The sequence below is a fragment of the Nansenia antarctica genome (assembly GCF_963989245.1).
Source record: "Nansenia antarctica genome assembly, chromosome: 8".
In the NCBI taxonomy this organism is placed as follows: domain Eukaryota; kingdom Metazoa; phylum Chordata; class Actinopteri; order Argentiniformes; family Microstomatidae; genus Nansenia; species Nansenia antarctica.
The window spans coordinates 37665229-37678210 of NC_137678.1; the positions used below are offsets into that span (position 1 = coordinate 37665229).

Genomic DNA, 12982 nt, shown 5'->3' on the forward strand with positions numbered 1-12982 from the left:
GGCGGGTCCTTCTCTCTCGGGCAGTGTTGTGTGTGTATGAGTGTGTGTGTGTTTGGTGCTCAGCTGAAAATGGTGGCCCGAAGCCAATTTGAATACAATTCGCTAATTTAGCGAATTGTATTCAAATTGTGCTTAGAGGGAATTATTTTCACCGGACATTATGTCCGACGAGTTTTCAATTTGTCGGACTTCAACAAATTTTACCGGACAAAGACCGGTAATTACCGGTTAACGGAAACCCTGGACCTTACACAGTGTGAGTTGGTCAAAGACATGGTCACATTCCATTTAAATTCTTCTGGATTTTGGGGTTGTGACTCCTTTCTACTTGTGCAGTGTGAGAGGTGCTACGGGGTTAGGGTTAGAAACTATACAAGAAAGTAAACCTTGCATCTGTGACATCAGTTTGGATCTCTGGAACAACCAAAAGCAGTTTTTTAATATACTCTAGTAGATCTCATTTAGTGAAAATGATCTTGATTATGAACAGGGGTGCATGTGCGCCAGTGCGCATGCGTCGCCAAAATGCATGTTGCGCGGCAAATCAGCCGCATGAACGCGCTCTTGCGCACCAACAGCTGGAACCGCTGGGAGAGGAATTTACTTCCTCAAAATACAACTGCTGACTGCTGCATCACTGCAAGCCCCACTAAGTAACTATTTGCCGTCCCCTCAGCCGAAGGCCCGACGAGTAATCCATCACAACAGTCGACCGACGACGACCACGGCGACTCCCCTCATGAAAACATTTGGAAAGTATCGTAACTCGTACTTTCATTCCGCGTATCGCGTATCGCACGGTTATCACGCCGCCACGTGAAAATTCAGTCCCGAACGACTCGTCGCTAAAAGGAAAAACAACACCAAGGGACACGTTTATTTTCTCTGAAGCTTTCAAACGTTCAGACGTTTGTTTTACAGCTTCATTATCGCACCTCGACCCCTGACCCAGGGAATATGGTTGGGAATTCTATTAGAAAAAGAAAAAAAAGACTTTGTTGCACAATCAAAATAATGAGCTATTTAAAGTGATAGCCTACAACAGGGGTCGGCAATAGGCGGCCCGTGGGCCATTGCTGGCCCGTCACCAATAATATTTGGCCCAGCAGATTATTTTGAGAATCCACTTATTTATTTATTTATTTTTTTTTTTTACAATATATATTTTTTTACAATATATATCCGATATTTACAATATCGGACCGACAGTCCCACACCGCGCCTATAATGTCCGAATAGAGAATCTACCACCACCTGAATAATGCTTATTGTACTTTTATTCATGTTGAGAGTGAATGACAGAGGGACAGACAATCAGGCAGCGGGGTGCACCGAAGCGCACTGACGCTGAACCCCTCATAGTGAATCATAAGCAGGTGGACACGGCGTGGTGCTGAAATAGCCGACATGCGGTGTGTGGTTTGAAAAAAAAACAACATCAGCTCATTAAATCATTCAAACGTAATGTTTACGTATGTGACTGCAACACACATATGAACAGTAACAAAGCAAATTCTGTTTAATTTTCTGAAAAACATTGACAACAAAATCGGCGCAAAAGTGGTGGTAGGCCGCTCCTGAAACGACAGAGCAAACGCGCTATTAGGGATAATAAGTACAATGAGCCATAAGCCATTCATTCAAAATATACAAAATACAATTAGGTTATTAAATACAATAACGACAGGCTTGGTACTCACTTAATGTGAAAAGTGGCATCTCCCATCGGTCACTATTTGCTTGATATCTGGTGATATTGACGTCACTTTAATCCGCAGGCAGTTTATTTTTATTTTTTATGCATCTATCGATTCCTCTCGTGCGTCTTTATCACATTCGTTGAGGAAAAGGACGACTCGCATGTATAGAAAGGGAACATTGTGAGCACGGAAGATGTGAGTCTCACAACGGCTTTGCATTGATGAAAGGTAGGATGAACGTATAGTTCGCTGTCCATTCCTGTTTAAATGCCCTGTTTTCACCGTCAACTTTCCTCTTTAGACCTTTGGAGAGTGACATTATGTTTCTCTTGCTAGTTAGCAGGTTAAATGTTTAGCTTCACCCGACACGCAAACAACCAATCCAATAATAAATAATGTGACCTTGTCTGGAGGAGGGGGGAATCATTCAGAAGTATGTTAAATAATTATTAGAATAAGTTAGGCTGCGATACATCGTCAGTCCACACATTTATTATTCAAAACTATGGAAAAGGGTGAAACTACGTTTCAACGTTGTTGAGAATCACAACACAAACTCACTAGTCAAGCCTAATACTGCAACGAAATGGATTGGACTGCTACCTAGTTAATTATAACACTACTTTACATTGTTAGCAGGCTCACAAAACAAGCTGTGTTAGTTGACTAGCGATGTGTACATTTCTCGAAAGAAAAGTCAAAGCATTAGAACGTGTCACATTTTTTAACAATCAATTACTTAAATTATGTTCGGGCCCGCCATCTAGTGGCTACATTTTTTTTGGGCCCGAGGCCAAACCTAATTGCCGACCCCTGGCCTAAAACATCCTCTACCATGGTTGAAATTGAGGACAGTGATAACAGCAGTCAAGAGAGCAGTGATGATGATGATTAAGCTTGTAGCATAAATAAATGCTTAGGCTGTAACTTTTTGTTGAAAAGTTGATTTCAGTGTTTACAGAACAGAGCAGTGCTTAAAGAGATGTCTTTTTATTTCAGTGTGTTTAAAGAACAGACATTCAGTTAGTGCTTAAAGAGATGTCAGTTGATTTCATTGTGTTTAAATGAGTCTGACAGACTTTCATGCTTAAAGAGCAGTCATTTGATTTTGCATTTGTTTTGCACACAATCATTTGTTCGTTCATCTTTATTTATGAATAAATGTCGTTTTGCTAATATAAGTTATCCATGTATCCCTTTTTTATCCATCCTGTGGGACGGGTCGTGACTCGCAAGCTCGGGGAGCACCAAGCAGCATCCCTAGGTGCTCCTCTGAGCACTGGCCCCAAAAAGTTATGTGCACCCCTGATTATGAATCATATACACATACAATACACAACTATTTTCCCAACTGGCAGGTTCGACCCAGAGTTTGTGTGCAATGCTTCAGACAAGAGGGGGCGCTACTCTTACCAAGCCCAGCCTTCTGTGTGCCGTTGGAACCTGGCCCGCCTGGCCGAGGCCTTAGGCTCTGAGCTCCATGCTTCCCAGGCGGGGGCCGTGCTGGACCAGTTCATGCCCCTCTATGAGGCCTTCTACCTGGGCAACATGAGGAGGAAGCTCGGTCTTCTGAGGCGACAGGAACCAAAGGACCAGGAGCTTGTCACAGAGCTGCTGCGGCTCATGTACAATACAGGTATGGGGAGGGAGGGTACGTCACAGTTGTAGAGAGCGCCCTTGTAAACTCCACCCAACGCCGGATTTAGATTTCCCCACCACACAACCCAAACACAGAAGACCCAGACAGGTAAGTAATGCACAATAATGACTTAATTACACAATTTGTTAGTATCAACACTGGACCCACCCCCTTCTCACCACCTGCCCCACCAACGCTTCACTGACAGTGACTGACTGACCGACCGTGACTGAATGACATTCAATCACTTACAATGGCGAAAGTTTTTTTACCACAGCAAATTATAGACATGTTTTTTAAAGATGACAAGAATATTTTGTCGAGAAGCTTTTCACCATCAGATATTAGCGAGTTGTTTGTCCAAGTTTTCTGCCTGTACTGACTTTTGCTGTGATATGACTGGACAATTTCTATTTTGGGGCGTGGCTTAGCGATAGGTCCATTACCTTTGCACTATGATTGGCTTTTGCTTTTTTGCTTTGCTCCCTTGTTTTCTCCACTTCCTTTCTTTCTTTCACCTGCTCTACCTCTTCACAGTATATTCTTTTTTTTCTTGGTTTGTACTGAGTCTCACTTTTTTTATTTTTGGCATCTGCCCATTATTTTTCATCAGTCTGAGGGAACTTTTTCTGTTCATGATATTTAGTTTGTTTTCTCTATGCTATCTTTTAAAGCCATAAAAGAAAACTATGGGCCGGGAGCATCTGTAACCTTTGTTACAGTACTTGGTTTGAGGTTTGAGTTTACTTTTATTAACGTTGGCATGTAATATAATGTGGGCAACATTGATTTGTTGTTTTGTTGTGGCAGTGAATGTTAATGGCAGCCTGTGCTGGCTGTAGCAAAGTAAAGAAAGCTTATTATAGTTCATAGTCTATGGGCTAAGAAATAGACATTTCCAATATTAGACCAAGATGAAAGAACGACAATATTTGAATGAACTATACCACAAGGCGTGGGGGAAAGGAGGATCCTAGGGCTGGCTGCAGGGAGTGGCAGGGAGACGTCCCTGTCACTGCTCCACCACCTTGAGATGTTCCGGGATTAAAGGAGCGAAACATCAGTAAAGGGTGGCTCCCGGCTGACGACCCTGCAGTCAGCCCACTGGCACCGTCGGAGGTGCGACAGGCAGCAATGCCCAGCAGGTATACCCACCTGTGCTTTCATCTATCTAATCTGGCTTGCCAGTGACTACTGAGAAAAGAGCAGTTGGCATCCAGGAAAGACTGGTGGGCTGCCAGGGAAGTCTGGCTGGCGGCAGGAAAGACTGCACCGGGGGTGGCGGGGCTAGTTACCCTTTAAACACATCCTTGTAGCCTTGCTACAGGGACTCCCCAAACTAACTACAAGCAGAATAAGGAAAAAACAACCCGGCGGTCCACCGAGAGGCGGGATGGAAGATGGACCAATCAGGACAGATAACACGGTAACGACTGGAACGGCAACGACTAACGATCAAAGGATCCTGAGAGAATGCAGCTGTGGGTGGTCCAAAGTAACAACCTACTTGGGCCTGCGGATCCACCAGGGGAGGACAAAATGCGGCGGCAGCTACCAGATGCAAGCTTGCACTGCGCCAGCAGGTCAGACAAGGAGGAATCAGAGCCAGGTTGAGCACCACAGTGCTACTGATCCCACCATTGCATCCAGTGAGAGAGAGCAAGAACAGCCTCCCCAGCAGGATTTGCAACCACATCTGCACGACCCACAACAGGAGCATCAGAGCAGAACGTCAGGTAGAGAATCCACCAAAGAAACCCCAGAGAAGCCAGACCGGAAACCCAAGATCAAGTGGCCAAAGGCCAGCGACAAGGATTCATGGAGAAGCTTCGACGAAAGCTTACATACCACCCTCCAGAACAGTCTAAGAGGCAGCACAACGTCCAAGCTGAACATCTTCGGCCATATCATCTATGAGGAAGGCAAGGGAAGATTTGGAGAGATGCCTCAGAGGAGGACCGTTCCTAGGCAGAGCGGGAGACGGGAGAGAGAAATCCTCCAGCTGGTAAAGGAGCGGCGACGTTTGCGGAAGGCATGGAGGAGAGCTGAGGAAGAGGAGAAGGAGGGCTTGCAGAACCTCTGGAGTCAGATCAGAACCAGACTCACCCACCTGAGGCGAGCTGAAAGGATCAGGAAACGTAGAAGCAACAAGGAAAAGGCAAGGACGAACTTCTTCCGGGACCCGTTCAAGTACGCCCGGGGTTTGCTTGAGGAGACGAAATCGGGGAAGCTGCAGACCACCGAGCAGGAGCTGGAGGAACACATCAAGGACCAGCTCAGTGACAGCCAAAAGGAGAGTCCCCTTGGTTCCCCAGGGCACGTACCGCTCCCACCCGAGCCCTCTTCTCAGTTTGACACCACTCCCCCCAGATGGTCTGAAGTCAAGCAGGTGGTGGAGCATGCGAGAGCTGCATCTGCACCCGGACCAAATGGCGTCTCCTATAGGGTATACAAGAACTGCCCAATGACCCTGAAGCTTTTGTGGAGACTAATGGGCATTGCCTGGAAAACAGAATCCATCCCTTCAGCATGGAGCAGAGCAGTCACTACCTTCATCCCGAAAGAGAAAGACTCCCATAACATCAGCCAATTCAGAGGCATAGCCTTATTGAATGTGGAGGGGAAGATTTTCTTCTCAGTGATGGCAAAGCGCATGACCAGCTACCTCCTGGCAAACAATTACATCGACACCAGCTGTCAGAAGGCAGGCGTTTCAGGATTTCCTGGCTGCGTGGAGCACTCGGCTATGATCTGGGAACAGATCCAGACAGCGAAGCGGAGCAAATCAGACCTGCACGTCGTTTGGCTGGACCTTGCAAATGCATATGGGTCTGTTCCCCACCAGCTCATCCACTTTGCCCTCAAATTCTTCCACATACCACCGTGCATCCAGAGCCTACTAGCAACCTACTTTAACAACTTCCATGTATGCTACACAACCCAGGAGTTCTCAACGTGTTGGCACCGGCTGGAGAAAGGGATAGCGATGGGTTGTTCGATCTCCCCCATCCTTTTCACAGCAGCGTTTGAGATCATCCTAATCGGCGGAAGACAGATGGTCCGAGGAGTCAGATCCCAGTCAGGTCTGCGACTCCCAGCCCTACGGAGCTATATGGATGATGTCACCACACTCCTTCAGACAGCAGCGTGCACAGCGAGACTTCTGAAGAGGTTTGAGGAGCTCCTAACATGGGCCCGGGTGAGGATAAAACCAACTAAGTCCCGCAGTCTCTCAATCAGGAAAGGAGTCCGGAATGACAACATCTCTTTCTCAGTGGATGGCGAGAAGATCCCGCTGCTAGTGGACCATCCTGTGCGAAGCCTCGGAAGGCTCTACACGGCTGACCTTTCTGACAAGCACATGGCTTCTTCTGTCACTTCCCAGCTCTTGGACGGCCTGAAGAAGATCGACCAAAGCCTCCTGCCAGGAAAATTCAAGGTGTGGTGTTACCAGTTCACCTTATACCAACGTCTCATGTGGCCGCTGAAGTTGTGTGACATCACTTTAACAACAGTGCTGAAGTTGGACGCAAAAGCCAACAACTACATCCGCAAGTGGCTGGGCCTTCCCCGCTGCCTCACTAATACAGCGCTGTTTGGAAGAACCACACTGAAGCTCCCACTGAAATCCATCAGCCTGGGCTATAAACAGGAGAAGGTGAGACTCGTGTTCGAGCTGAGAGACTCACCCGACCCGTTTGTCCAACACAGCAAGGCCCAGGTTCGCACAGGACGCAAGTGGGATGCCACGCAGGCAGTTGACCAGGCCATCAATCGCTTGAAACACCAGGAGATCGTCGGGGTGCTGCAGCCAGGCAGGACTGGGTTTGGATGGGGATCAGCACCCAAGATGTGGTCCAAGGCAACGAGGAAGGAAAGGAAAGATCTAGTGATCTCCGAAGTCGTAAAGATCGAAGAGGAGTGCTACAAAATCAGAGCCGTGGGCCAACAACAGCAAGGAAGGTGGACAACGTGGGAGGCTGTGATCAACAGAGCCATCACATGGAAGGATATGTGAAGGCTGCCCCAAGCAAGGTTGAGCTTCTCGATCAGGGCCACCTACGACACCCTTCCCAGTTCCCGGAACCTGCACCTCTGGTACGGCACAGAGGAGACCTGCCAACTCTGCAACGCCAACAACCCAAACTTGCGACACATCCTCTCTGGATGCAAGGCGGGACTGACGCAGGGTCGGTACAGATGGCGGCACGACCGGGTGCTGCGCAAACTAGCGGAAATTCTGGAAGCACGCAGACTGGAATCAAACAAGAGCAGCCCAGTCACATCACAGCAGCGGATCCAGTTTGTCCGGCAAGGGGGAAAAAGTCAGGGCAGCAGCACGAAGCAGTGGTCCCTCCTGTCTCCTGGAGGAGAGTGGAACATGAGAGCTGACCTCGATCGACAGCTGAAGTTCCCACACGAGATCACATCAACCTCCCTTCGGCCAGATGTCGTACTCTGGTCTACCCCGATGAGGACAGTCATCATGGCGGAGCTGACCGTTCCATGGGAAGAGGGGATGGAGGCTGCCTTCGAGAGAAAGAAGGAAAAGTACACAGACTTGGCAGCTGCGTGCTCGCAAGCAGGGTGGAGGGCAGTCACCTATCCTGTGGAAGTTGGGTGCAGAGGCTATACAGGAACATCTACACAGCGGCTCCTGAGGTCGCTGGGGATCACAGGATCCAAGCTGAGAAAGGCGCTCAAAGACCTGGCGGAGGAGGCTGAACAAGGGAGCTTCTGGCTCTGGCTCAGAAGAAAGGACAAGGCGTGGGGGAAAGGAGGATCCTAGGGCTGGCTGCAGGGAGTGGCAGGGAGATGTCCCTGTCACTGCTCCACCACCTTGAGATGTTCCGGGATTAAAGGAGCGAAACATCAGTGAAGGGTGGCTCCCGGCTGACGACCCTGCAGTCAGCCCACTGGCACCGTCGGAGGTGCGACAGGCAGCAATGCCCAGCCCAGCACCTGTGCTTTCATCAATAATCCTCATAGTCACCACACAGCCTTTCCTCTCCATGTTTCTGTTTTCTTTCGCAATCATCGTCGTCTTCTGCCCATGTTTCATCAGTGTGGAGATCCACTTTCTTTTCCTCACTCCCCTTGTTATCTTTTTTCGTGTCATCTGTTTAGACATTCGTACTATCATCACTATCTGTCCATTCCTCATGGTTTCCTCTATTTTCCTTACTCTGTTCTCCCCATCACTCTGGTAGTCACCTCTCCTTTCCTCCTTCTTGTCTTTCTTCTCATCCTTTTGGTATGCACATGCAATCGTCACTATCTTTGCATTCCTCCACAATTTGTTATCCCTCTTATCAGCACTAGTTTTATCCTCAGCTTCACCCTCCTCATCGTCATCATCACTTTGGTCACTCTCACTATAGAACGTCTCTGACCATTCTTCGTCACTTTCCAGCTTCTCCTCCTCCTCATCCCGTGTCTCCTCTTCTTCCTCTTCTCATTGTTCTTCTCCTTCTCTCCTCAGTCTTCTCATTTCACTGTTTCCCCTCCACCAGCTCTCCCTTTCTCGTTCCCCTCCTCTTTCTTTCTATCCTCTCTCTCGGTCATTCTGTTTTCGTTACATATCATTTTCCTCTTTAGCTCTTCTTCCACAAACTCCTCTATCACCTTCCTGTCTCCTGTTCATCCTCCCGCTCTCTTCTATTTTCCTTACTCTGTCCATCATGCAGACAGAGTTTCTTCATTGGCATCATAATTAACTGAATTAACATAATTAACTGAATTCAGAGTGTTCTATGACGTTGAAACCAGAGCAATCCGGAATCAGAGCAAATTTTCAGAGTTAATTTACGAACATAGTTATATGTATTATATGTGTTATATATATATGTGTGTTATATACTGTATATACATCATATGTGTGTTATTATATATATCATAGTTACATTACATGGTCACAGTGACATCATCAGAGGTGCCATGGCTATTATTGGTAAGAGATGTGAGGTAAAGTACAAAAAAGCCAGAATATGTTGTAACATAATGACATAGCAATGACATCACGAGTATTGACATAAGAAGGCTCACAACCATATTTGACGCCGGCTGTCATGGTAACCCACTGTAGGTCAAATCTCAAATGCCTTTCTGTCTGACACCATAAACAAAGTACTTTCTGAAAAAATAAACGTCTTCTAATCAATCTAGTGCTATGATTAGAAGTAGTTTTTTCTTCTTCAGAAAGTACTGTACCAACTGTAAATGTGGCACACACCAACGATAACATTACCATAATTTCGTTCATTTTATGAATTAATATGAACGTTAATTCATCCCATATATAAACATGATTATTACCTGTTTTGTTACACGTAGATGCGTGTTGAATAATAGTGGCTAGAGTACCAATCAAGCCGCAACCATCGAACTTTGCAACAACGTCCTCCGCCATTTTTAGACTGGAATGTTCAGACGCTGTCTTTTCAATCAGAGTGCTCCCAGAGCTGAGTGTTTTTTTAACGGGGACGAAAGAATTACCAGAGAGCATCACCAGTGCTCTCAGAGAGTATTTACGAACGCACCCTACGGTTCTAGCTTCATTCCATGCTGAACATTAGAAATTACCAGAGAATAGCCATGTATACAACCATGCACTAGGCTGGGCCTGCATAGGCCTTCAATAAAACCACCTACAGTACAATAATAATAATAATAATAATAACTTTTTATTTGTATATCGCTTTTCCTGCAAACATTGCAGCTCAAAGTGCTCCAATCATTATATAATCATAATTTAATTATTTAGTCATTTAAAGGCAATATAATGATGGATGATTTATATGATGGATTGATATATGATGGATTTTTAGTCTTGACTAGAACATATTTGCTGAGGTTGCATCCCTAATGTAAACTGGCAGTGCATTCCACAATTTGGGTGCAGAAAATTAGAATGCAGCCTCACCAAATCTCTTCTTTTGTACATGTGGTACACAGAGAAAACCAGCGTCAGAAGACCTAAGAGCTCTATTGGGCTGATATGTTAGCAAAATATCTTTCAGATATTCTGGTGCTATGCCAGTGAGAGCTTTATAAACAAGCAGAAGGATCTTGAAATCTATTCTGAACTTATGCCCATCTGACATTTTAGGGGCAAACTAATGTTGTTAGATCTTACCATAAGATAACCTAACCCTTAACCCTCATCCAAAACAAACAATTATCTCAAAAATGCTCAAGTTCTTCAGAAACGTAGCAACTAACAGTGAGTTTTAAAGAATAAGGTTACTAATTACTCTCTCTCTCTCTCACTCTCTCTCTCTCTCTCTCTCTCTCTCTCTCTCTCTCTCTCTCTCTCTCTCTCTCTCTCTCTCTCTCTCTCTCTCTTTCTCTCTCTCAGGTGCAGACTTCACCAACACCTTTCGCCTGCTCGGTGGCGTCCCGTGCCCTATGGAGGGAGAGGGCGAGGCCGTGGTGGGCCCAGTGCTGGACCTCCTCATGGAGCAGTGTGCCTCTCTGGAGGACCTGAAGGTGACCAACAACCCCACCATGGAGCCCCGGCAGTGGTGTGCAGTGGTGTGACATACAGGGTTGAGGTTGATTCTGTTTTGATTCAGAATAATTGGGAATTGAGAGCTTAAAGATGCCTGGACCACCCACCCAAATGTGTTGCCTTATTTGCATAGCTTGAAATTAAACGGTTAGGCATCGATTTTAACACTGGCATTTTATTTCTAATCATTTTAATAATTATGCAAACTTGATTAATTGTTAAATAGATTTCGTTTTCAGAAAGTGAGACGATCAAGCGAACATTTTTAAATTTAAAAACACTATCAAAGTGTAAGCAATATACACATATTTATTTTAAACATGAAAAGTATGATGCTACATTTCAGCCTGACTATTAAATACATTAACATGAATTTCTGGTCCTTATGCGTGATCTTAGTGTAAGTCATCTGTGTTCTAGATAGATAGATCATTAGATATCACCTGTGTTCTAGATAGATAGATCATTAGATATCACCTGTGTTCTAGATAGATAGATCATTCGTTTTCACCTGTGTTCTAGATAGATAGATCATTCGTTTTCACCTGTGTTCTAGATAGATAGATCATTAGATAATTAGATAGATAATGATAAGGACAGGTGAGACCTCATTATGCTAGGTTTATCAAACCCAGGGGTAGGACTATGTATGTATAATACAGGCACGTGCCGTGAGCTTTTAGATTGGGTAAGCATAAGATATAGAAATACACACAATTACACATACACGCTATCAGTGAACGCAGTTTCAAGGAAATGCAATTTTGATGCCCTAGAACCCGCTAATAAACTGTAGGGTCACTTTGTGATCAGATTACCAAAAACAAAAAAAACAGTTGCCAGTTTCGACTATATCAGGGGTGCTCATTGTTCAATCTTTTTTTAACCAAGATCTTTTCAAGTAGCCAACCTGCTGAAATCTACAAGTCCAGTTTCAACATCGCAAACGCACACACGCACAACACAGACACACACCGTTTCCATCCTCCATAGTAAACTCACAACACACTTTCTTTTCACACTTTTGTCACACAGGCACTTGACATCACATCACAAACCCTCCCTCTCTATCTCTCTCAAACACTTTTGGTCCAGAACCACTGGCACGGCCTATCTCAGCGATTGATTAAGCAGCTCTCTCTCCAAACACAACGGCACAGGCCTACATTCAAAAGTAAAAGCAGAGGAAGTCTTAAATAAGGAGCCATAACCAGCAGTACAGCAGTACTCAAACCATATAAACAAGCACAGATCGCCACCAGCCTCGCGAATCCTATAAACCGCTCATACGATACCAGGCTTGCTGTAACCCCTAGCGACTCTCCCTTTCTGGGTGTGAAGATCGGTGAGCGGTGGCTTCGGGCGGCCTTTAGCCAGTAGTTGTGTTTTTCCAGTCCAGCCCAGTCTACGAAATCCCTTTAGGTCGCTGACAGTAATGTCCATATTCACAAAATCAAGCAAGTTATCCTTATTGATTATTATTATTTAGATCGTTTGAGCTAGCTGGCATAAGCTATTCTGCCGGGCGAGAGAAAGTAAGGTGAAATGTTAAGTGAACTTGAAAGTGATAAGAGCCAATCAGTAGCTCTTATCGGAATGAACGAACTACTGATTGGCTGGTAAGCATGCTTACCCTGGCCACATTAAACAGCGGGCTGAGGCATCGAAAAAAAAAAATGCAACGCAATGCAAGCAAGCAGAATAGCGAGTGCTTACTCCTGCAGGTGGCGCCAAAATGAATGACTCCTGCTGCCCTGGGACCTAAAATACGACTCTTTTAATGAAAACAAACAAACGGTTACATGCACTTTTATTTTAATATTTTTTTATTTTTTTGTTGGGTAAGCACTGCTTACTATGCTTATATGGATGACACGTCCTTGGTATAATACAGTATACACATTATTTAAAATTACTGGGAAAATTACTATTATTATTATTAAAGAATATTCAATTGTTGCCTAATGATTACATCTTTTCACTTCTGTCTTTCCTAAAGTACAACACAGCCCCTTTAGGACCTCAGTCAGATCTCAGCCAGCCAGTGTGTTGAACAGCACTAAACTGTAAGCTACTTGAGCTACAAAAACGTTACCTTTTCAGGTCTTGCCTTATATACAAATTTAGATTCCT

General features: G+C 45.2%; 1 protein-coding gene across 1 annotated transcript in view; it reads left to right on the forward strand.

Annotated features, from left to right (window-relative positions):
• The window catches only part of LOC308164169 (protein adenylyltransferase SelO-1, mitochondrial-like), a gene marked incomplete at both ends in the record, with an annotated part of 72861 nt that overhangs the window by 9492 nt on the left and 50387 nt on the right, over positions 1-12982 (forward strand). Inside the window, 2 exons of the mRNA XM_080538314.1 lie at positions 3059-3336; positions 10697-10862. Of these exons, the coding sequence (XP_080394440.1) occupies positions 3059-3336; positions 10697-10862 (444 nt within the window). The remainder of the gene's footprint in view (positions 1-3058; positions 3337-10696; positions 10863-12982) is intronic.